The sequence below is a fragment of the Ovis canadensis genome, chromosome 15 (genome assembly GCF_042477335.2).
Source record: "Ovis canadensis isolate MfBH-ARS-UI-01 breed Bighorn chromosome 15, ARS-UI_OviCan_v2, whole genome shotgun sequence".
Taxonomy (NCBI): Eukaryota; Metazoa; Chordata; class Mammalia; order Artiodactyla; family Bovidae; genus Ovis; species Ovis canadensis.
In genome coordinates, this window is record NC_091259.1 from 24,055,464 (window position 1) to 24,081,297 (window position 25,834).

Genomic DNA, 25,834 nt, shown 5'->3' on the forward strand with positions numbered 1-25,834 from the left:
CCAAAGTATTGGAGCTTCAGCTTCTGTATCAGTCCTTCCAATGAATATTCAGGGATGATTTCCTTTAGGATTGACTGGTTTGATCTCCTTGCAGTCCAAGGGACTCTCAAGAGTCTTCTCCAACCCCACAGTTCAAAAGCATCAATTCTTCAGCCTCAGCCTTCTTCATGTTCAAGCTCTCAAATCCATATATGACTACTGGAAAAGCCATAGCTTTGACTAGACAGACCTTTGTTGGCAAAGTAATATCTCTGGCTTTTAATATGCTGTCTAGGTTTGTCATAGCTTTTCTTCCAAGGAGCAAGTGTTTTTGAATTTCATGGCTGCAGTCACCATCTCCAGTGATTTTGGAACCCAAAACAATAAAGTCTCTCACTGTTTCCATTGTTTCCCCATCTATTTGCCATGAAGTGATGGGACAGGATGCCATGTTAGGTTTCTGAATGTTGAGTTTTAAGCCAGCTTTTTGCTCTCCTCTTTCACTTTCATCAATAGGCTCTTTAGTGCTTCTTTGCTTTCTGCCATAAGGGTGGTGTCATCAGCATATCTGAAGTTATTGATATTTCTCCCAGCAATCTTGATTCCAGCTTGTGCTTCCTCCAGCCCAGCATTTCTCATGATGTACTCTGCATATAAGTTAAATAAGCAGGGTGACAGTATACAGCCTTGACGTACTCCTTTCCCAATTTGGAATCAGTCTGTTGTTCCATGTCTGGTTCTAACTGTTGATTCTTGACCTGCATACAGACAGGTAGGGTGGTCTAGTATTCCCATCTCTTGAAGAATTTTCCACAGTTTATTGTGATGCACACAGTCAAATGCTTTGGCATAGTCAATAAAGCAGAAGTAGACATTTTTCTTGAACTCTCTTATTTTTCCTATGATCCAACAGATGTTGGAAATTTGATCTCTGGTTCCTCTGCCTTTTCTAAATCCAGCTTGAACATCTGGAAGTTCATGCTTCACATACTGTTGAAGCCTGGCTTGGAGAATTTTGAGCATTACTTTGTTAGCATGTGAGATGAGTGCAATAGTTTGAGCATTCTTTGGCATTGCCTTTCTTTGGGACTGGAATGAAAACTGACCTTTTCCAGTCCTGTGACCACTGTTGAGTTTTCCAAATTTGCTGGCATATTGAGTATAGCACTTTCACAGCATCATCTTTCAGGATTTGAAATAGCTCAGCTGGAAACCCATCATGTCCACTAGCTTTGTTCATAGCGATTCTTTCTAAGGCCCACTTGACTTTGCATTCCAGGATGTCTGGTTCTAGGTGAGTGATCACACCATCGTGATTATCTGGATTGTGAATATCCTTTTTGAATAGTTCTTCTGTGTATTCTTGCCACCTCTTCTCAATATCTTCTGCTTCTGTTAGGTCCATACTATTTTTGTCCTTTATTGTGCCCATCTTTGCATGAAATGTTCCCTTGGTGTCTCTAATTTTCTTGAAGCGATCTCTAGTCTTTCCCATTCAATTTTTTCCCTCTATTTCTTTGCATTGATCACCGAGGAAGGCTTTCTTATCTCTCATTGCTCTTCTTTGGAACTCTGAATTGAGATGGGTATATCATTTCTTTTCTCCTTTGCCTTTAGCTTCTTGCTTCTCTTCTCAGCTATTGAGGTATAGTTACCTTGCAATGCTGGGTTAGTTTCTAGTGTACAGAAAAATGGATCAGCTGTAATCCTTCCCATTAGTTCACCACAGAGCACTGAGTAGAGTTTTCTGAGCTATTCAGTAGGTTCTCACTAGTTATCTGTTTTACAAATAGTATCAATAGTATATATATATATGTCAATCCCAGTCTCTTAAATCATCCCATCCCTCTTTTACCCCTTGATATCCATATACTTGTTCTCTACATCCATGTCTCTATTTCTGTTTTGTAAATAAGATCATCTATATCATTAAACTTTTTTTAATTTTTTTAAATTTTATTATTGGAGTATAATTGCTTTACAAAGTTGCATTAGTTTCTGCTGTACAACAAAGTGAATCAGCTGTCCCCTCCTTCCTGAGCCTCCCTGCCACTCACCTCTTGTCCCACCCTTCTAGGTCATCATGGAGCACAGAGCTGAGCTTCCTGTGATGTGCAGCAACCAGCTATCTATCATGCATATGGTATTGTATATATGTCAATGCTACTGTCTCAGTTCTTCCTCCCCTCTCCTACTCCTGCTGTGCCCACACGTCCATTCTCTCTGTCTGCCTCTGGATTCCTGTCCTGCAAGTAGATTCATCCGTGCCATTTTTCTAGATATATGTTAATATATTATATTTGTTTTTCTCTTTCTGACTTACTCCCCTCTGTATGACATTCTCTATCTATCCATGTCTCAGCAAATGGCACTATTTCATTGCATTCAATGACTGTGTAATATTCCATTGTATATAGGTACCACATCTTATTCATCTGTTGATGTACAGTTAGGTTGCTTCCATGTCCTGGCTATTGTAAAGAGTGCTGTAATAAACAGTGGGGTACATGTGTCTTTTTAAATTATGATATTCTCTGGGTATATGCCTAGTAGTATGACAATTCAATTTTTAGATTTTTAAGGAAGCTCCATTTTGTTCTCCAAAGTGGATGTATCAATTTACAGTCCCACCAACAGAGAAATTTTACAATTGTATGGAAATACAAAAGACCCTAAATAGCCAAAACAATCTTGAGAAAGAAAAAGGGAGCTAGAGGAATCATGATCTCTGTCTTCAGGCCATACTACACAGCTATAGGAATCAAGATAGTATATATTGCTATCTTGCATAGAAAAAATGGCAAAAATATAAAAAGTACATATTTTAAATGCTACTAAGTCACTAGGACATAAATCCTAATAAAACTGCCTTATACACTGAATTGTTAAGTATTTCTTTTGGTTTAGGGTACTATTAAAAAGTATTTGAAAACCTAAAAAGCAAGAAAATTTGGGTCTTCTCTGAGAAAGAAGTGGAAAGACTTTTCCACTGGGTAAAAAGTAGAACTGGGAAAGATAGATTCAGCTTATGTCTACATAATCTGCAAGGAAACACAGAATCACTTGTGTGGTCTTGGTGCACAGGCTTTGAAATGACTATTTATGCCATTACATGCTACTTATCTGTAAACAAGGATGACTCTACTTATGTGACCATAATAAGTCCCTGTATGAATTCAAGAAAAGAATATTTTAATTTTAGTTCACAGTGGTGGTATAAGTGTCTGTCCATTTTAGTATACCAATAGAGAAATTACTACTTATAGTGCTCATTAAAAGGAGAACTGTTAGAAATGAGTAAATGTATGTTTTACTTTAAAATTTCATGTCTTTTGGTAGATAAAAATTTTAGAATTATTTTAACTAATTTTTTTAGACTTGAACTGATCTATTAATTATTGAGATCAGTTATTTCAATATCACCCTGAAATCCTTTCCAAAGATTATCATGCAAATGAGTGTAAACTGTGACTTTTTTCTTAATTTTAAACAAATATTTTTCTATTAATTACTTTAAGGTATCTAAGTACACTGCCATTTGATCATCATTAATAACAGTTTACTAATGTTTATTTTATACCTAGTGACAATAGCATAATATTTCATTCTGAATGCTGAAACTTTTAAGAATTCTAGTATTTATATTAAAATTGGATTAAAAATAGATTATTAATTTAAAATAATGATTACATGGTGGAGTGCGTCAGCTCAGTTGCTCGGTCATATCTGACTCTTTGTGACCCCACGGACTGAGTGAATATGCACGACAAATTGAATATATTTAAGTAAATGTCTACTAACATTAACAAGATTATATAAAGACACACATTGATAATTCATACTAATTCTTGTTAGCTGTCAAGCTTAATAAGTTGCAGACAGGAAAATATGATTCCTTTTTATAACATAATAAAGCAGACAGAAGAATTAGGTTATGAAAAGACAGAGAGATAGTGAACATCTAACCAAATACAATTGAGTTGAAATTTTTCCTTTTTATCCATTTAATTCTGTGGACCATGTTTATGGCAGCTTCATTTAAGAAGCTCTCAGGCAATTAAAGAAGGGATTTGAGGAGAAATTGCATTCTCAGAAAGGATGTGATAGGGAGGAAAAAGAGGAACTGACCCTATAATATGTGAGGTGAAATTTTTCTAGGCACAAGACATATCTGGAAATAAAATTAATAATTCCACAAACAGAAAAAAAGATTATTAAATCTTGGGGACTGATGATATTCTGAAGATTTTACTCAACTCTTTTAATTTATAGATGTGGGATCTGTGACCCAGAGAGATTAAGCAGCTTGCTTTTGGGTCACATGGCTAGTCATTAGCCGAGTGGTTACTATGAAGTAAAGCGTCTGCACAAATCAGTGCTTTTTCATGATATTATGTTCCAGAGAATAATTCCAATGTATAATATGTATTTATAATGCAATAAGCCACTCATCCAGCCATCTCATCCTCTGTCGTCCCCTTCTCCTCCTATCCCCAATCCCTCCCAGCATCAGAGTCTTTTCCAATGAGTCAACTCTTTGCTTGAGGTGGCCAAAGTACTGGAGCTTCAGCTTCAGCATCATTCCCTCCAAAGAACACCCAAGGCTGATCTCCAGGTATCTCTTTACATATGAACAAAGCAGATTGTTGATCTCATTTTGATACTTAATGTTGTTGTTATTTATCCGCTCAGTCGTGTCCGACATTTTGTGACCCCATGGACTGTAGCCTGCCAAGCTCCTCTGTCTGAGATTTCCCAGGCGAGAATACTGGAGTGGGTTGCCATTTTCTTCACCAGGGGATCATTCCGATCCAGGGATCGAATCCATGTCTTTTGCATCTCCTGAACTGGCAGATGGATTCTTTACCACTGAGCCACTGGGGAAGTCCTCTGAGCCACCAGGGAAGTCCTTATGCATGAATATGAAGCATGATATCTCTGCTTTTATTTGTTCAGTCTTTCACTGAGAAAGAATGCTTTCCCCCTTGTAAAAAAGAGATTATGAGAAAGTGGGAGAGAAAGATCTCATTTATGAAACATGGACATAGGGTTAACCTGCAAATATGGAATATGTGTGTGTGTGGTAATTTTCTAAGTCAGGGATACAGAAAAATTTGTCCTACTTAAGAATTCACTAGCTGTTATATTTCTTTGAAGAACTTGCTTTACTATTACATGCACAGTTCCTGCAAATTGCCAAATTTCTGTAAAGATTGACAACAAGGAGTGATTTCCTCCTTGTCTTCTGATATAAAGCAAGAACACTTACGTAGTTAGATGTTGCAGGTTTTCTTGCTGAAGACTTGGATGGAAGAAAAAAATTAGGAAAGCATTTGAAGTTCTGAATTGCAAATAATTTGGAGACTGAGGACTGATGTCAGTTTTTTTTGTTTGTTTGTTTTTTGTTTTTAACTTGACAGAGGTAATTTTTCTTTACTTTTCTGGACAGAATGAAAACCAAATCAAATGAGGCAATGTAAGTGAAAAGACTTTATAAACAGCAATGTTGTACATGAAGGTAAGACATACACAACAATTTATTTTTATGTTTAAAGGGGAATTAGTCACCATTTTAATTAAGATGAGGAATCTACTCTCTTAAGGAATCCTTCCCAATGCTTAATCATTCTGAATTGAGTCCTCAACTGCCCTCACTGATTTCACAAACAAACCAAGTACATTACTGCGTTTTCCTTTTCCAATAGGATACTATACTTTGAGGAATTTATCAAAACACAATAAATTTAGCAGGACTGGATTTGTGGGAATGAGTCTGTGCAAGTTTTCCACCTAAAATCAGAGCACAAATCTTTCATTTTCAGTGGTCTACTCTTTTCTAAAATATTTGGATTCCTTTTAATATTTCTAAAGCTTTAAATTTTTGTTTTATGGAGAATAGGTTATGTCGTCTTTTAAAGATGTTAATTCAAGTATAGCACATGGCATTGTTCATACAGAGAAGTTTTGAACCCTCCTCCTGAGCAGAAATATAAAGGAAACCCTTGAAAGTAAAATAGATTGATATACTATTTATATCTAGGGCTCCATTTATTTATAGTTTAAAAATCAGTCGGGAAATTGTGATCACCAATTCATACAGAAAATTGTAAGACCCACTTCTTCTGGCTAGATACTATAAAGAGTCTGATTCAAATGGTTCACTCAAAACAAAAATGTCCCATAGGTGTAAAATTCTTTCTGGCAACAAACTTTCAGTGTAAACAAGAAGGCTCTTGGGCTGCCTGTAAATTTTGGAAATGAATGATACTTATTGCCTTGAACTCAGGCATTTGACTTTGAGGCAAGAGTATGAATGATTAGTAAAAGTTTTGGTTTAAGTTCAATGTAAAGGTTATTTGCCATTACCAAACAAGAACATTTGTGTGAGTGTGTGAGCTACAGTAGTTATTAAAAGAATATAAAAGGCATATGCTGTTTAGTATCCAGAATAGAAGATCTAAAATTATATGACTGTAAAGAACTTGACAGTTATATTATTATTACTGAAAAAGAGAACTAAAAATTCCAGCATTATGCTATGATTGATAATGCACAAGAATATTAAACAGCTTTCCCAGTATTGTAATAATGTAGTTTACCCCCCACCCCCCCCAAAAAAGGAAAAAGGGCCAGTGAAAGTTTTCAGCAGAACTGATGAATAAACTTTATGATAAAAATATAATGTGTATCTAATTTCCAGTGGAAACAAATGCATATAGAATTAAGCGAAGTAGTGGGAAAATCAACAGTAGATACACCATAAAATCAAAATAATAATAATAATTACAAATATAACTATTATTATTATTTTTAAAAAGAGGCCTGATTTCCTCTGCTAAGAGGAGAAACTATGCAGTTAGCAATTAGCTAATTGAGATAGCTAATTTCTCAATTGCTAATTGAGAAAGAATATATACATATATAGGACAACAGAGGATGAGGTGGTGGGATGGCATCACCGATTCAATGGTCATGAGTTTGAGTAAGCTCCACGAGTTGATGATGGACAAGGAATCCTGGCATGCAGCAGTCTGTGGGACTGCAAAGAGTTGGACACTACTGAGCAACTGAACTGAGCTGAACTGATATATATATGTATGTATTTCAAGGGCAGTATGTGAATGGTAATATGCAAGTTCATATCTTTAACACCTATTTAAAACCTGATTAAGGCACATCTCTGAATCAATTTGAGGGCATTTTCCCCAGATGTAAAAGGAATCTTCAGACAGCATTTACATGTATTTGGGTTCTCATAAACAAACGGGAAGATTTAGAACTAAAAGCAAACTGAGGTTGTGTTGCAGCAAAGGGTTTTTGTTTAATCTGTTAGTTATAAAATAGACATAATCCAGAAATCTATCTGTCTTTACCTTGGAAGAACCTTTAAAAGAAAAACTGCTTTTGCTTTCGTATCTCTACAGAGTGAAAGCCAAAACCTGTCAACTTTTCTTTCCAGGAAAGGGGAATGGTGGGGAGCGTGCTCAGGTGCTTTGCTGCAGAGGGAAGCACAGCCAGGGACCCTTATTTGCCCATCTCAATCTTAGAACAAGTTCCAGGCTTTCCTGGAGCTAAAGCAAGCACAATGGGGACAGGCACTAACCGCCACTGCTCTTTTGCCAAGAGACAGGCTTTGGAATGGGGCTTCCCTGGTAGCTCAGTCGGTAAAGAATCCACCTGCAACGAGGGAGACCTCCGTTCGCCCCCTGGGTTGGGAAGATCCCCTGGAGGAGGGCATAGCAACCCACTCCAGTATTCTTGCCTGGAGAATCCCCATGGACAGAGGAGCCTGGCGGGCTACACAGTCCATGGGGTCGCAAAGAGTCAGACACGACTGAGAGACTAAGCACAGCACAGCACAAGCTTTGGAATGAAGCAGCTCCACAGCAAACCTGGGAGGCTGTTCTTGGGCTTTGAAAAGTCTTTCACTCCCCTTGGCTTTCCGAGCAGCGTTTGCAGCCTAGCCCGAACAGATCGCATATTTGGAGCAAAGAGCCAGGAGAATGAAGGACAGGGTAGTGTCATTCGTCGGCTCCCAGGTGGTGGAGTCTGTGGAGGGACTACGCCTGCAAACGCGGCTGCAGGTGGCCAGCGGAGCTGTCCAGCACCAGCACAGAGACGCGAGGTCAAGAGCCTGGGCTCGCCCCAGCCAGGCCGATGCTCGGCAACAGGGCTCTTGCCCAAGCAGACGCTGTCCTCATTCCCTGCCTCTCGGCTTTGGGCTATCTACAAGCCCACGCAGCCTCGGCCGAGGAGGAGAACACCCGTCCTCACCAGCTGCTGCTCCAGCAGGGTGGGTACCAACGCGTTGGCCCTCCCCTTCTCTTGTAAGCGACTCCTTGGGAATGGGCGGGCTGGACCCCTCGGCCTTCCCCCTTGGCCTCAGAACTTCCCAAATGAACTCGGAGGGAAAGGTCAATGACGGACTCTAAATGATGGACCCCCAGTCGACTCCACGCCCTCAGGCTTCCCTAAGGCGGCTGCAGAGGCAGGCGTTCCGTCCCGGCCGGGTGCCCCCTGTCTCAGGGCCCACCGGGCCCCGTCTGCTCCTCAGCTGCCTCTTCTGCGAGGAGGTGGGGACGGCGAGAGCTGGGGTGGCGCTCAGAGGACGGCGCCGAAGTGTCCCCGTTGCTCCCGAAGCGTGGCGACAGCACAGAGGCAGAGACTTCCAGTGGGTGCGAAGGCGACACGTGACGGCTGCGGAGAGACGGCGCGGAGGAGGGGGCGCGCGGAGGGAGGAGGCGGGCGGCACGGCGAGGGGAGGCGGGAGGGACGGGCGGGCGGAGCGGGGGCAACAGGGGCGAGCTGGGTGCGCGGGCGGCGCAAGCCTCTGCCTCCGCGGCCGCCGCCTCCCAGCCCCGCCGCCCCCGGGCTCGCACTAGCAGCCTCCCTGCGAGCGGAGAGCAGCAACGGAGACGCGTCCAGGCGCGCGCCGAGGCGGCAGCGGCCGGCGAACGCGGGCCCAGGGCAGCGCGGCGCTGCAAGTTCCCGCCATGAGCAGTCGGCTCCCGAGGCTCCGCGGCTCCGGGGCCGCCCTCCCGGCCGAGCAGCCCTGCCCCGTCGCCCCCCGGCCGCAGAGCCCCTAACGCCGCCGGTGCAGCCGCCGCCGCCGCCCGTATTCCCGCCGCCGCCGCCTCGGCCGCCGCAGCGCCGACAGCATGTCTCGGAGGAAGATTTCGTCCGAGTCCTTCAGCTCCCTGGGCTCCGACTATCTGGAGACCAGCCCCGAGGAAGAGACGGAGTGCCCGTTGTCCAGGCTCTGCTGGAACGGCGGCCGCAGCGCGCCCGGGCCGCCCGAGCCCAGCGCGGCGCACGTCTCCGCCCGAGCCCCGGCGGCCGGCGCAGCCGCCGCCGCCGCCGCAGTCAGCGCCGCCACGGCTGGGGCTAGGCGAGCGCAGCGCCGCAGGCGGGTCAACCTGGACTCACTGGGCGAGAGCATCAGCCGTCTGACGGCGCCCTCGGTGAGTAGAGATGAGGGGCAGGGCCGAGCCTTGGGTGGAAGGACGCGGACCGGGCAGGTGGGCGCCAGGCTGGTCCCGCCGCGTGCCAAGAGCCCCGCCGCCGGGGGGGGGTGGGGTGGCGGGGCCCAGCCTGGCCTAGTTCCCGATGGCCCCCGGGAGAGACCTGGACTTTGGGCCCTGATGGAAGGGGGCACTGGGATACGGGCATGGAGTGAGACTTCACTCCTTCGAGGGGCTCCTGATTCAAAGATCGGTCTGCCCACCTCCAGCGTTTGCAACCTCCTTCGTCGCAGTCACCCTGACGGCTCGACGGCTCCTTCTCACCCACCTGTTTTCTTTCCCCCAAACTTTCCCAGGCACTGTGTCTCCTCTCTTCTCCAGCATCCCACAGGAACCCCTACTCCCTTCCAGGAAACTCTTCCCCTCTTTCCCCCCCTCAAACCCCCCCCCCCCCCTCAAACCCCCCCCCCCCTCCACACACACACTCTTGCTCTTAGCATGACCTTCTCTGACATTTTGAATTCTGCAGGCTAACTGCCTTCCCTAGGTTGTATTCCTTTTCTCAATCTTTAGGGACCGGTTGTCAGATAATTTTTTTGAGTTGTCTTTTGATGAAGAGTCCTCTCATCTCTTGTTTTCTCGCCACCTCATGTATTTTTTTTCTTGGTTACTGGTCATTTATTGGCTCAATCTTCTTCTGTGGGTAACCCGGGTATTTGGTTTTCTAAACCTGTCTTCTGTTTCTTGCACCCCTACCTCATCCTTCGCTCTCTGTCCCCTGGATTCTTTAGTGCATTCTCCCTCATTTCTTCAGTTTCCTTATATTAGGCCCTGCGTAACTATCTGTTGAATGAATAAATGCCTGCCTAGCTCTCTCTGCTGTTAAGTCACTTCAGTCGTGTCCGACTCTGTGTGACCCCATAGATGGCAGCCCACCAGGCTCCACTGTCCTTGGGATTCTCCAGGCAAGAACACTGGAGTGGGTTGCCATTTCCTTCTCCAATGTATGAAAGTGAAAAGTGAAAGGGAAGTCGCTCAGTCGTGTCCGACTCTTTGCGACCCCATGGACTGCAGCCTACCAGGCTCCTCCGTCCATGGGATTTTCCAGGCAAGAGTACTGGAGTGGGGTGCCATCGCCTTCTCCGTAGCTCTCTCTAACTTGTGCTCAATAGGGATGGCTGTATCATCAGTTCCAGGTGTACTCCAGACTCCCTATGGTTCTTGGCATCTTTCCAGAGCACTCTGCCTCATTCCTGGTCAGGCATTTCAGCTACTCGTGACTTTTAATCTTTGCAGTAATGCCAGACTTCTGTTTCAGTCTTTCTTAGACTGTATGAGCTCTGTTTTGAAGGAACTCCATTGCTGACAGAATCCTAAAGAGATTCATCGTAAAACCAAAGCTGCTTTTTATTTGCATCTTGATTGGTTACAAGGATTTCAACTTCTGAAAGCACTTTTAGCTACTCATCTCTGAGACTTTTACTTCTTTAAAGTTTTCAAGGTGAATCTGAACATTGATCTTGTTTACCTGCTCTTGAGTCTCCCTTCTGAAAGTACTCTTGCAGTTGACGGTAGGAGGGCCTTGAGAAAAAATTGGATCCAGAGAGGCTGGGGACTTGTACCAGGCAGTCCTACAAATATCCTGCGGCTGTTGCCTTAATGGAGTATGGCCTTTTCCTTTAGCAATGAGACTACTGTTCCAGTCATCTTCCTTTTTTGTGCATTTTCCCTTCAATTACCTTTTGCCACTTCCCCAGGAAGCACACTTTTAGAAACTATTTGATGTTGCAAATTGTTGAACTTAAGCCTTTATAAAAGGAGTCCAGTAACCCTGTGCATATGTACTTTTGTGTCAGTGCCCAAAGCAACATTTGTGCAATATACTAATTCTTCATTGTAACAGATTAATATCTAATATGATAATTTTACTAAAGATAAGTATTAGATTTTTGTGGGAATTGTTTTGATAATTCTGGAGGGTTTTTTTTTTTCCCTAAAAATCAGAATTTACAAATTTTTCAAAAGTTGTGGCAGTGCCTTTGGTAATGCCAGTTTATCATAAGACTACTCTCAGTGACTTATGTTAGAAGTAGATAAAATAAATTGAATGCTACTGTTTACTGCCAAAATAAGAGGGAAGAAACAGTCTCTGACTTTTACCTTTTATAAATGTAAAATTTGAATGACTTTGGCTCTTTGCCAGATTAAAAAAACATGTAATCAGGTATTTAGATAAGAAATTTGAAAATAATTGTGATAATCAGAAATAAGCAACAGCTGTATGTACTTTCCATTCTGTAATTCTTTTATATTTTGAAAAAGCTTTTTTACCTGTAATGCTAAAAACATATAGGTGAATATAGTATAACAATTCCAATTTCTTAAGACATGTATAAACCAGTTCTCATTGACTCACCAAACAGTATATTTCAAAGCAGTGACTATTCTGTGTTCTCTACCCCCATTTTCTTTTGTTTGGCAAACTAGAACACTGCTTCAAAAAATTACTGTAAATTTGTTCTCCTATGCTGTCAGCATTCTAAACTTCTCTGGAAACACTTATGTCCTATCCAGTGTCCTTTCATTAGAGCTGAACAACTTAAAAACGAATGAACAAGCAAAATAACCCAAACCCAAAAACTCTGAGGATAGCCATTATCAGAGCATTCTCAGATGGAAATTTCTAGTTGTTTTGAGTTTTGCAAACCTTCTTACATTTCTGTGGAACTCTTGTCTTAGTGGTCTCGTTGTGGAATGTTGTCTTGATCACTGGAAATTTCTTTCTTTTTTATTCAGAATAATTTGCAAGTAGGGAAATGGAAATACATTTAATAAATACTATGATATTGCCAAGTAATTCAGCTAGTAATTTGGTCAATGGAATATTCAAATTCAGGGTTTCGGTATTTTAAGAGATACTAATAGCTGCATTGATGTTAGCTATACAGGTTATGATACTTCATAACATTTTAATAATAAAAGTAAATTGAATTGATGAAATTGGAAAAAAATGCAGAATTCAGGAGACCTGGTTCTCATTCATTGTACCTTGGATAACTAAATACATGTATATCACTGTGTATATCACTTTTACTATCTAGGGTCATTCTTTTCTGTAAATTATTACATTTAAAGCCTCTCCCTGTTCTGACATTCTATGAAGACAGGTATTGTCAAGCTTTCAATGTTGTTGTTCAGTCACTAAGTCAGTCACTCAGTCATGTCTGACACTTTGTGACCTCATGGACTGCAGCACATCAGGCTTCCCTGTCCTTCAGTTCAGTTCAGTTCAGTTCAGTCACTCAGTCGTGTCTGACTCTTTGCGACCCCATGAATCACAGCACGCCAGGCCTCCCTGTCCATCACCAACTCCCGGAGTTCACTCAGACTCACGTTCATCGAGTCAGTGATGCCATCCAGCCATCTCATCCTCTGTCGTCCCCTTCTCCTCCTGCCCCCAATCTTTCCCAGCATCAGAGTCTTTTCCAATGAGTCAACTCTTCGCATGAGGTGGCGAAAGTACTGGAGTTTCAGCTTTAGCATCATTCCTTCCAAAGAAATCCCAGAGCTGATCTCCTTCAGAATGGACTGGTTGGATCTCCTTGCAGTTCAAGGGACTCTCAAGAGTCTTCTCCAAACACCACAGTTCAAAAGCATCAATTCTTTGGCGCTCAGCCTTCTTCACAGTCCAACTCTCACATCCATACATGACCACGGGAAAAACCATAGCCTTGACTAGATGGACTTTAGTCGGCAAAGTAATGTCTCTGCTTTTGAATATGCTATCTAGGTTGGTCGTAACTTTTCTTCCAAGGAGTAAGCGTCTTTTAATTTCATGGCTGCAGTCACCATCTGCAGTGATTTTGGAGCCCCCAGAAATAAAGTCTGACACTGTTTCCACTGTTTCCCCATCTATTTGCCATGAAGTGATGGGACTGGATGCCATGATCTTCGTTTTCTGAATATTGAGGTTTAAGCCAACTTTTTCACTCTCCTCTTTCACTTTCATCAAGAGGCTTTTTAGTTCCTCTTTACTTTCTGCCATAAGGGTGATGTCATCTGCATATCTGAGGTTATTGATATTTCTCCCGGCAATCTTGATTCCAGCTTGTACTTCTTCCAGTCCAGTGTTTCTCATGATGTACTTTATCTCCCAAAGCTTGTCAAACTCATGTCCATTGAATCAGAGATGCCATCCAACAATTTCATCCTCTGTCGTCCCCTTCTCCTACCTGTAATCTTTCCCAGCATCAAGGTCTTTACCAGTGAGTTGACTCTTCCCATCAGTTGGCCAAAGTATTGGAGCTTCAGCTTCAGCTTCAGCATCTTTCCTTCCAATGAATATTCAGGGTTGATTTCCTTTAGGATTGACTGGTTTGATCTCCTTGCTGTTAAAGGGACTCTCAAGAGTCTTCTCCAACACCAGTTAGAAAACATCAATTCTTTGGGGTTCAGCCCTCTTTATGGTCCAGCTTTCACATCCATACATGACTCCAACCATAGCTTTGACTATATGGACCTTTGTTGGCAAAGTGATGTCTCTGCTTTTTAAATATCCTATCTATGTTTGTCATAGCTTTTCTTTCAGGGAGTAAGCAGTCTCCATCTGCAATGATTTTGGAGCCCCCCAAAATAAAATATGTCACTGTTTCCATTTTTTGCCCATCTATTAGCCATGAAGTGATGGGACTGGATGCCATGATCTTCGTTTTCTGAATGTTGAGCTTTAAGCCAACTTTTTCACTCTCCTCTTTCACTTTCATCAAGAGGCTCTTTAGTTCTTCTTCACTTTCTGCCATAAGGGTGGTGTCATCTGCATATCTGAGGTTATTGATATTTCTCCCAGCAATCTTGATTCCAACTTGTGCTTCTTCCAGCCCAGTGTTTCTCATGATGTACTTTGCATATAAGTTAAATAAGTTTTCAATAAGCTCTCACAGTGGCATATGAAACAAAAAGCAAGGACATATGAGTTTTAAAACGGAGGAAAGTAGATTATTTTCTCAAGTAGGGGCATCAAAGTACTAATTTTTCCACTTAGTTGTTAAAAAATATTTGAGGGTCTGTCACAAGTATTGTGCAAAGGCTTGGTGATACAAATGCCAAATAAGACTTTCCCATTCTTCAACCTCATGAAACTTTAATTATAGCTTTCATTCTAAGTAAACTGTATTGAGGGAAAATATAAGAACTCCAGTTGCTGCGGAGATGTTTAGGGGAAGTTTTATCCTCCACTTTGGTTGGTTTTGTTCACTGCAGATCTCTGGGGTACAGCCATAAAGAGAAAAATAATCCTAAAGATCTGGTATAAATCACTTATTATGTTATTTATTTTGAAATAATTTTCTTGGTAACACATACAAAGAAACAGCTGGGACTTTTTGCATCAAGGGTAAATTTGGGATCTCAGTTTATTTTCATTTTATTTTTATGAATGATGATTGCTTAGACCCCTATCACTTTGACCTCAGTTTTGGGTTTGCTAGTGTCAGCCTATCAGTGAAGATACTTTCAGAAATCAACGAGAGTCAAGGCTTTTTTAGGTCTCTTGTCTGAGCACTACTAGCTGTTACAACATTTGTTTGCATGCTCAGTTGCTCAGTCATGTCCAACACTTTGTGACCCGTAGGACTGTAGCCCTCCAGGCACATTACAGATGGCTCTGAAGACTTGGGAGCTATAGATAGCAGAATGACAGGAAGAAAAGTAACAGAATTGCAAGGATGGCATGTAAGGGGAGGAAAGCTACTTACATGAGGATTAGTCCAAGAAATAAAGAACAGCAAGCAAAGAAAAAGGAAGGGAAGCTTGAATTTAAGTAGCAAAACAGCAAAATTGTTTTTGGAAAGGAAATTTTACTGATATATGCCAATGGAAAATTGAAAGAGCATAAAAATACATATTTAACTTCTCACTAAATAAAATGAACCCTGTGATGTATAAGGCCTTAAATAAAACCTTAGAAATTGTAAGTGTAACTAACATGTAAATCATGAAAAGTATATAAAATATATTTGTGAGGCAAGGTATCTGACACATTTATGCGTTTTAATTGAAATTTAAAGGTTTTGAAGTTAAATGTGGGTTCTATACTTCTGAGCAATAGATTCATTAAAATTAAAAATGAAACAAAATGTATTCTAGTAGTTTAATGTTTTCACTTTTGTATAAATTAGATACTACAACCTGAAATCAGAATTAATGGCCTTTTCTATTTATATAGAAATATTTCTGTATTGTTTTCTATTTCTATTACTTTTCTCTGCTTCATCCCTGGTCATCAGAAACAGCATGGCAGAGTTGAAAGTACAAGGATGTGTTTTTTGACAGACAATCTGAATAACTCCTTCCTGAGCCCTTTACTATATCTAAGACCCTGGGAGAGCCAACTCCTACCTTCTCTGAGCCTTAGTTTTCTATTTTGTGAAGTAGGAATCATGACTACCTTAGAGCTGTGTTGTGAAAGCAGAGCAATATTTCTTGTAAAATTTCTTGAACTTGATAAATGATAGTTACAAGCTGCAATTCATTAACTTCAGTCAAATTTAAATGCCTCCAAATGACCTATAATTTTTTGTTTTTTTCTTAGTAACTTACTTATGAGTGCATGAGTGCTATGGACTGTAGCCTGTCAGGCTCCTCTCTCCATGGGATTTTCCAGGCAAGAATACTGGATTGGGTTGCCATGCTCTGCTCCAGGGAGTCTTCCTGACATAGGGATTGAACCCGCATCTCTTTTTGTCTCCTGCATTGGCAGGCAGATTCTTCACCACTAGTGCCGCCTGGGCAGACCTTACTTATTAATAACCTTATTTAAAAAGGCTTCCCTGGTGGCTCAGTAGTAAATAAATGGCAACCCACTCCAGTATTCTTGTCTGAGAAATCCTGTGATTTCTCAGAGGAGCCTGGCAGTGTGGGGTCCCAAAGTCGGACATGGCTTAGTGACTAAACAACAACAACAACCTTATTAAAAGAGTTCGTTGGTCAACTGATGACATGTACCTGAAAGTATTGGTAAATTTTTTTTAGGCATTGCCCAGTGTAAATTTTATTAGCATTTCCCAGTCTATCCATTAAAAAATTAAAAGTGGAGCCCATTTTTGGCTCCCTGGCTATGACTCATGTGAGTACATAAATATGTGTAATCATTACAGATTCAAAAATTTCTATCAAACTGTTGAATGGTATGTGGAGGTATGAGTACCATTACTATAAATTCGATAAAAATACTAGATATGTATTTGGTAGAATATGGGTATTTCAATGCAAATTATTTTTAACTTGGGAAAAATCATTAGATGAAAGAAAAATTGTTTTTTCGCTTGCCTGAGAATTTCAAGAGTTCCCCATCCATTGCATTCAAAGTAATTTGTATGTATGTTCAAAGGCTTAGGCTATGAGATACAACAATTACCCAACTAATAACTTTTATGTTTCGTGTAAGGCACTCTATTCTACCAGCTCAGTTGTTGTACCTTCATTTTAAAGAAAAGTTTGACTATGGGAAATGACATCAGTGATTATTAGTTTGTGAGTAGAGATTATGTAATTATATAATCATTTTTACTATATAGTTTATCTACCTTGAAGTAGATATACCTATAGTTTATCTACTCTGAGGTGTGTGAGAGGGGTTGCTATTGTTGTTCAGTTGCTAAGCTGTGTCCAACACTTTACAACCCCCATGGAGTGCAGCTTGTCAGGCTTTCCTGTCCTTTTTCACACTCATCAAGAGGCTGTTTAGTTCCTCTTCACTTTCTGCCATTAGGTGGTGTCATCTGCATATCTGAGGTTGTTGATATTCCTCCTGGCAGTCTTGATTCCAGCTTGCGCTTCATCCAGCCCAGCATTTTGCATGAGGTATTTTGGTTTTTTTTATGATACAGTGGATGTTGGCAATTAGATCTCTGGTTCTCTGCCTTTTCTAAATTCAGCTTGTACATCTGGAAGTTCTTTGTTCATGTACCGTTGAAGCCTAGCTTGAAGGATTTTGAGCATGTGAAAAGAGTGCAATTGTGTGGTAGTTTGAACATTCTTTGGCATTGCCCTTCTTTGGGATTGGAATGAAAACTGACCTTTTCCAGTCCTGTGGCAATTGCTGAGTTTTCCAGATTTGCTGTCATATGAAGTATAGCACTTTGAAGTGAAGTCACCCAATCGTGTCTGACTCTTTGCGAACCCATGGACTGTAACCTACTACACTCCTCCATCCACGGGATTTTCCAGGCAAGAGTACTGGAGTGGATTGCCATTTCTTTCTCCAGAAGATCTTCCCACCCAGGGATTGAACCCAGGTCTCCTGCATTGTGGGCAGACACTTTACCATCTGAGCCTCCAGGGCACTTTAACAGCATCATATTTTAGATTTGTAAATAGCTCAGCTGGAATTCCATCACCTCCATTAGCTTTGTTTTTATAATGCTTCCTAAGGCCTACTTGGCTTCACATTCCAGGATGTCAGGTAACTGACCCAACCATTGTGATTATCTGAGTCATTAAGACATTTTTTGTACAGTTCTTCTGTGTATTCTTTCCACTTACCTTAATCTGTCCTTTAGTGTGTCCATCTCTGCATGATATGTTCCCTTGGTATTGCTGATTTTCTTGAAGAGATCCCTAGTTTTTCCCATTCTATTATTTTCCTCTATTTCTTTGCATTGTTCACCTAAGAAGGCTTTCTTATTTCTCCTTGCTATTCTTTGGAACTCTGCATTCATTTGGGTATATCTTTCCCTTTCTCCTTTGCCTATTGCTTCTCTTCTTTTCTAAGCTGTTTGTAAGGCTTCCTCAGATAAGAATTTTACCTTGTTTCATTCCTTTTTCTTGGGGATGGTTTTGGTCACCGCTTCCTGTACAGTGCAGTGAACCTCTGTCCATAGTTCTTCAGGCACTGTCTATCAAATCTAATCCTTTGAATCTATTTGTCACTCCCACTGTATAATCATAAGGGTCCCATCACTTCATGGGAAATAGATGGGGAAACAGTGGAAACAGTGTCAGACTTTATTTTGGGGGGGGCTCCAAAATCACTGCAGATGGTGACTGCAGCCATGAAATGAAAAGACGCTTACTCCTTGGAAGAAAAGTTATGACCAACCTAGATAGCATATTCAAAAGCAGAGACATTACTTTGCCGACTAAGGTCCGTCTAGTCAAGGCTATGGTTTTTCCAGTGGTCATGTATGGATGTGAGAGTTGGACTGTGAAGAAAGCTGAGCGCCAAAGAATTGATGCTTTTGAACTGTGGTGTTTGGGAAGACTCTTGAGAGTCCCTTGGACTGCAAGGAGATCCAAGCAATCCATTCTGAAGGAGATCAGCCCTGGGTTTTCTTTGGAAGGAATGATGCTAAAGCTGAAGCTCCAGCTTTGGCCACCTCATGCGAAGAGTTGACTCATTGGAAAAGACTCTGATGCTGGGAGGGATTGGGGGCAGGAGGAGAAGGGGACAACAGAGGATGAGATGGCTGGATGGCATCACAGACTTGATGGACGTGAGTCTGAGTGAACTCCGGGAGTTGGTGATGGACCGGGAGGCCTGGTGTGCTGCGATTCATGGGGTCGCGAAGAGTCGGACACGACTGAGCAACTGAACTGAACTGTTACTGAATGGCTCAGGGGTTTTACCTACTTTCTTCAACTTAAATCTGAATTTTGAAATGAGAAGCTCATGATCTGAGTGGCAGTCAGCTCCAAATCTTGTGTTTGCGAGCTTCTCCATCTTTGGTTGCAAAGAATGTAATCAGTCTGCTTTTGTTGTTGATCATCTGTTGATGTCTATGTGTAGAGTCATCTCTTGTTGTTGGATGAGGGTGTTTGCTATGACCAGTGTATTCTCTTGGCCAAACTTTGTTAGCTTTTTCCTTGCTTCCTTTTGTACTGTAAGATCAAACTTGCCTGTTACTCCAGGTATCTCTTAACTTTTTACTTTTGCACTCCAGTTCTCTATGATGAAAATGACATCTTTTTTGGGTGTTAGTTCTAGAAGGTCTTATAGGTCTTCATACAGTTGTTCAGCTTCAGCTACTTTGGCATCAGTGGTTGGGGCATAGACTTGGATTACTATGATATTGAATGGTTTGCCTTGGAATTGAACAGAGATCATTCTGTCATTTTTGAGATTGGACCCAGCTACTGCATTTCAGACTCTTTCACTGACTATGAGGGCTATTCCATTTCTTCTAAAGGATTCTTGCCCACAGTAGTAGGCAAGATGATAATGATATTCAGATGATACTCTTGCCATCTACTGTTTGACCGCATCCGATTTACCTTGATTCATGGACCTAGCATCCCAGGTTCCTATGCAGTATTGTTCTTTACAGCATCAGACTTTACTTGCACCAATAGACACACCCACAACTGGGCATCAGTTAACTCTCTAGTTGCTGTGTGCAGCTTCTTATTGTAGTGGCAAGGCCTTCAGGAGTTGCAGTGCCTGGGCTCTAGAATGTGCAGGCTTTAGTAGTTGTTGAGTATGGGCCTAATTGCCCGACAGTACATGTAATGTTCCTGGACCAGGGATCAAACCTGTTTCCCTGCATTGGCAGACAGATTCTCTACCACTGGACAACCAGGGAAGTCCTTTTTTGTTTTATCTTGTTGCCTCTAGCATATGGAGCTGAAGGTAAACCTACATGTTTTTTTGAATATGGTAGTAAAATTAGTGGGTTATCTCTAGACATAAACACTGTTTACTGTGAATTTCACACACATCTAGGAAGAAAAAAATTATGTGGCATAAGTAGGGAAAATATTTACAAGAACTGGCTAGGCCTTTAAGGACTACAGCTTTGCAGGCCCTTATTTGTTGCATAGACCAATGGTTAGGTCAAAAGTCAAAGTTCTGCTGTTTAAATTCTGACTCATTTTAACATTCTTATTTTTATCTTGCATTTAGTGTGGTACCTGATACTTAATGGATTTTCAAGAAAATGTTCAGAATAAGTGAAAGTGAAAGATGTTCTTAAGAATTATTATTATTAATAATATTTATTAATATTATTATTGTTTATCCAATTATAGTTGTTTCTCTTTTGTTTAATTTTTTCCTGTGCTATATTTGGTTCAATCGAATAAAATAGATTTCATACCCAGTCTCTGAGAGATACTTTCAAGTATGCAAACCTGTTTGAATTTTACTTACTCTTGCCATTTAAAGCAAAACTTCAGAATGAAGTTGTGCTAAAAAGAAAGTAAATGGAAAAGGATCCCTCTGCTGGAACTCCTTGAGAGGCCCATTTATATTTTAAGAAATTAGATAAATGTAACAACTCTCTCAGTCTCCAGTAGAAGTCTGCCTATATTTTCTGTGCAGCTCTTTTTCTGGTGGGAAATGTTTGTCAGTAAGTGGGCTGCTGTCACCAAAAATCCATTGTTAGGGTAAAAAAATATTGCTCCTTAAATATCACTTCCAGACAGGATCTGAAGATCTAGACTTATGTGCTGTAAGCTCAGGGCATCTCATAAAATTGAAAATTTCATTGTAGATTGATTTAGGAAGTAAGGGAGCCGGAAATATCTTGGAAGACTGGAGATTTGTTATGGCTGTTTGGTGGAACTGAGAAAGAGTGAACATTCTTATAAATAGAACAGTGAGAAATCACTTCCTGCCCAGGCTTTATTTGGGGTTTATTAAACAGTTCTTCATTTGAGCTAGAGGTTATCAAACGTCAGTGAACAAAAGAAATACCTGAGAACGATTGTTGGAAAGCAGATTACTGGGCTTCTTTCTCAGAGGGCCTGTTGTTTTTTTCCACCTGTTTTTTTTGTTATCTAAATGTAGTTGATTTACAATCTTGTGCTGATTTCTGCTATACAGAAAAGTAATTCAGTTATATATACATGTTCTTTTTTAGTATTCTTCCCCATTATGGTTTATCATAGGCTATTGAATATAGTTCACTGTGCTATACAGTAGGACCTTGTTTATCCATTCTGTATATACTAGTTTCCAATCCCAAAGAAAGGCAATGCCAAAGAATGTTCAAACTACTGCACAGTTGCACTCATTCACACACTAGCAGAGTAATGCTCAAAATTCTCCAAGCAAGGCTTCAACAGTGTGTGAACTGTGAATGTCCAGATGCTCAAGCTGGATTTAGAAAAGGCAGAGGAACCAGAGATCAAATTGCTAACATCCGCTGGATCATGGAAAAAACAAGAGAATTCCAGAAAAACATCTACTTATGCTTTATTGACTATGCCAAAGCCTTTGATTGTGTGGATCACAATAAACTGTGGAAAATTCTGAAAGAGATGGGCATACCAGACCACCTTACCTGCTTCCTGAGAAATATGTATGCAGGTCAACAAGCAACAGTTAGAACCAGACATGGAACAACAGACTCCAAATTGTGAAAGGAGTACATCAAGGCTGTATATTGTCACCCTGCTTATTTAACTTAAATGCAAAGTACATCATGAGAAGTGCTGGGCTGGATGAAGCACAAGCTGGAATCAAGATTGCTGGGAGAAATATCAGTAACCTCAGATATGCAGATGACACCACCCTTATGACAGAAAGTGGAGAGGAGCTAAAGAGCCTCTTGATGAAAGTGAAAGAGGAGAGTGAAAAGCTGACTTAAAAGTCAACATTCAAAAAGCTAAGATCATGGCATCCAGTCCCATCACTTCATGGCTAATAGATGGGCAAAAAATGGAAACAGTGACAGACTTTATTTTCTTGGGCTCCAAAATCGCTGCAGATGGTGACTACAGCCATGAAATTCAAAGATGCTTGCTCCTTGGAAGAAAATTTATGACCAACATAGACAGCATATTAAAAAGCAGAGACATTATTTTGCAACAAAGGCCTATCTAGTCAAAGCTGTGGTCTTTCCAGTAGTCATGGGTAAATGTGAAAGTTGGACTGTAAAGAAAGCTGAGCACTGAAGAATTGATGCTTTTGAATTGTGGTATTGGAGAAGATTTTTGAGAGTCCCTTGGACTGCAAGGAGATCAAAGCAGTCAATCCTAAAGGAAATCTGTCCTGAATATTCATTGGAAGGACTGATGCTGAAGCTCCAATACTTTGGCTACCTGATGCAAAGAAATGACTCACTTGAAAAGACCTTGATGCTGGAAAAGATTGAAGGCAGGAGGAGAAGGGGACGACAGAGGATAAGATGGTTGGATGGCATCACCGACTCAGTGGAGGGAAGCCTGGCTTGCTGACGTCCATGGGGTCGCAAAGAGTCAGACACGACTGAATGACTGAACTGGACTGACATGCTAGTTTGCATCTGCTAACTACAAATTCCCCCTCCATCCTTCCTTCACCCTCCCTTCTCCTTGGCACCACGTCTTTACTGTTAAATTGTAGTTTTGGTGATATAGAGTTCTATTATTTTTCTGTTGACCTATCATGATACAATGGTATTGAGTAATAATTACATAATCACAATAGTGAAAGCTGTTTATCAGTTTTCACAATCAATAGCCAGGCAAAAAATAAAAGATAATTGCAATTGTAAGCCATAATGGAAACATAAGGAACTTAACAATGTAAAAATACTTAAATGCAATTTGGGGGTCAGGCACAGTGATGTGGTAAGTGGAAGTGCATCCATACATGCACATGTTTTCATATGCTGCTGGCAGTCTATATATTTTGATTTGTGCATTTAGTCCACTTACTTTTATGGTGATTATTGATATGTATGATCCTATTACTATTTTCTTATTGTTTTGGGTTTATTTTCTGTAGGTCTTTTCCTTGTCTTATGTTTCCTGCTTAGGGAAGTTCCTTCAGCATTTGTTATAAAGCTGGTTTTGTGGTGCTGAATTCTCTTAACTTTTGCTTGTCCGGAAAGCTTTTGATTTCTCCATTAAATCTGAAGGAGAGTCTTGCTGGGTAGAATATTCTTGGTTGTAGGGTTTCCTTTTCATAACCGTAAATATATCATACCATTCCCTTCTGGCTTGTAGAGTTTCTGTTGAGAAATTGGCTGATAGCCTTATGGGAGTTCCCTTGTATGTTGTCATTTTCCCCTTGTTGTTTTAATATTTTATCTCTGTCTTTAATTTTTGTCAGTTTGATTGCTATGTGTTTTGATGTGTTCCTCCTTGGGTTTATCTTTCCTGGGACTCTGTGTGCTTCCTGGACTAGTTGACTATTTTCTTTCCCATGTTTGGGAACTTTTCAGCTATTATCTCTTCAAATATTTTCTCAGGTCCTTTCTCCTTCTCTTCTCCTTCTGGGACCCCTATAATGTGCATGTTGGTACATTTCATGCTGTCCCAGAGGTCTGTTAGGCTGTCTTCATTTCTTTTCATTCTTTTTTTCTGTATTCTGTTCTTCAGCAGTAATTTCCTCCATTCCATCCTCCAGTTCATTTATCCATTCTGCTATTGATTCCTTCTAGTGTATTATTGATCTGTGTTTGTTCTTTTGTTCTGCTGCTGCTGCTAAGTCACTCAGTCATGTCTGACTCTGTGCGACCCCACAGACAACAGCCTACCAGGCTCCCCCGTCCCTGGGATTCTCCAGGCAAGAACACTGGAGTGGGTTGCCATTTCCTTCTCCAACGCAGGAAAGTGAAAACTGAAAGTGAAATCTTCTAGGTCTTTGGTAAACATTTCCTGCATCTTCTCCATTGTTTTCCCTAGACCCTATGTCATCTTCACTATCATGATTCTGAATTCTTTTTTGGTGTTTCGCCTATCTCCACTTCATTTAGTTGTTTCTCTGGGGTTTTATCTTGTCCCTTCATCTGGGACATAACTATCTGCTTTTTCATCATGATTAACTTTCTGTTGTATGGTTTTTGTTTAGCTGCTATAGAATTGTGCTGCTTCTTCCTTCTTCTGTCTTCCTTCTGATGGATGAGGATTCCTGATGAGAGGGACTGGCTATGGGAAAAGTTTGGTCTTGCTCTGGCCCAATCACTGCATGGCAAATAGATGGGGAAACAGTGGAAACAGTGACAGACTTTATTTTTTGGGCTCCTAAATCACTGCAGATGGTGACTGCAGCCATGAAATTAAAAGACATTTGCTCCTTGAAAGGAAAGTTATGACCAACCTAGACGGCATATTCAAAAGCAGACACATTACTGTGCCAACAAAGGTTCGTCTAGTCAAAGCTATGGTTTTTCCAGTATTCATGTATGGATGTGAGAGTTGGACTATAAAGAAAGCTGAAAGCCAAAGAACTGATGCTTTTGAACTGTGGTGTTGGAGAAGACTCTTGAGAGTCCCTTGGACTGCAAGGAGATCCAATCAGTCCATCCTAAAGAAAATCAGTCCTGAATATTCATTGGAAGGACTGATGTTGAAGCTGAAACTCCAATACTTCGGCCGCCTGATGCGAAGAACTGACTCACTAGAAAAGACCCTGATGCTGGGAAAGATTGAAGGAGGAAGGAGAAGGGGACTACAGAGGATGAGATGGTTGGATGGCATCACCAACTCAATGAACATGAGTTTGAATAAACTCCAGGAGTTTGTGATGGACAAGAAAGCCTGGCGTGCTACAGTCCATGGGGTTTCAAAGGGTCGGACATAACTGAGGAACTGAACTGAACTAAACTGGCAGGCAGGCTTTGCTCAGTAAAGCTTTAATTCAAATTTCTGCTGACGGGTGGGGTGCACTCCCTCCCTGGTAGTTGTTTGGCCTGAGGTGACGTGGTGAACCCCTGGTGACCCTCACCTCCACAGGAGACCCTCCAACACTAGCTGGTAGTTTTGGTTCAGTCACCTGTGGGGTCCCTGCTCCTTTCCTCTGGATGTTGGTATGCACAAGATGTTGTTTGTGCCCTCTAAGACTGGAGTCTTTGTTTCCCCCAGTCCTGTGGAAAACCTGTAATCAAATCATGCTGGCCAGATTCCCTGGAGATTCAGTTCCTTTGTCTGATTCCCAGGCTGGGAAGCCTGATGTGGGATTCAGAACCTTTGTAGCAGTGGGAGAACTTCTTTGTTATTATGGTTCTCCAGTTTGTGGGTCATTCACCCAGCAGGTATGGGATTTGATTTTATCATGATTGTGCCCCTCCTACCATCTTGCTGCAGCTTCTTCTTTGTCTTTGGACATGAAGTGTCTTTTGTTGGTGGGTTCCAGTGTCCTCCTGTTGATGGTTGTTCAACAGCTAGTTGCAATTTTGGTGTTCTTGCAGGAGGAGATGAATATACAGCCTTCTACTCTGCCATCCTGAACTGGTGCTTGTATCTTTTTGAATTATAGTTTTTGTTTGGGTATGTGCTCTGGAGTGGGAATGTTGGATCATATGGCAACTCCACTTTTAGTTTTTTGAGGAACCTCCATAGTGTTTTACATCTCCACGAACAGTGTAGGGGGATTCCATTTTTCTCCATAACTTCTCCAACATTTGTCTGTTTTTAATGATGGCCTGTCCAACTGCTCTGAGGCGGTATCTCACTGTAGTTTTTATTTGCAT

At 41.2% G+C, this 25,834-nt stretch overlaps 1 protein-coding gene across 1 annotated transcript in view; it reads left to right on the forward strand.

Moving 5' to 3' along the window:
* The first annotated feature begins 8,775 nt into the window (after positions 1-8,775).
* GUCY1A2 (guanylate cyclase 1 soluble subunit alpha 2) overlaps positions 8,776-25,834 on the forward strand; it is a 468,086-nt gene continuing 451,027 nt past the window's right edge. The window contains exon 1 of the mRNA XM_069554938.1: positions 8,776-9,440. Within this exon, the coding sequence (XP_069411039.1) occupies positions 9,138-9,440 (303 nt within the window). The 5' untranslated portion in view covers positions 8,776-9,137. The remainder of the gene's footprint in view (positions 9,441-25,834) is intronic.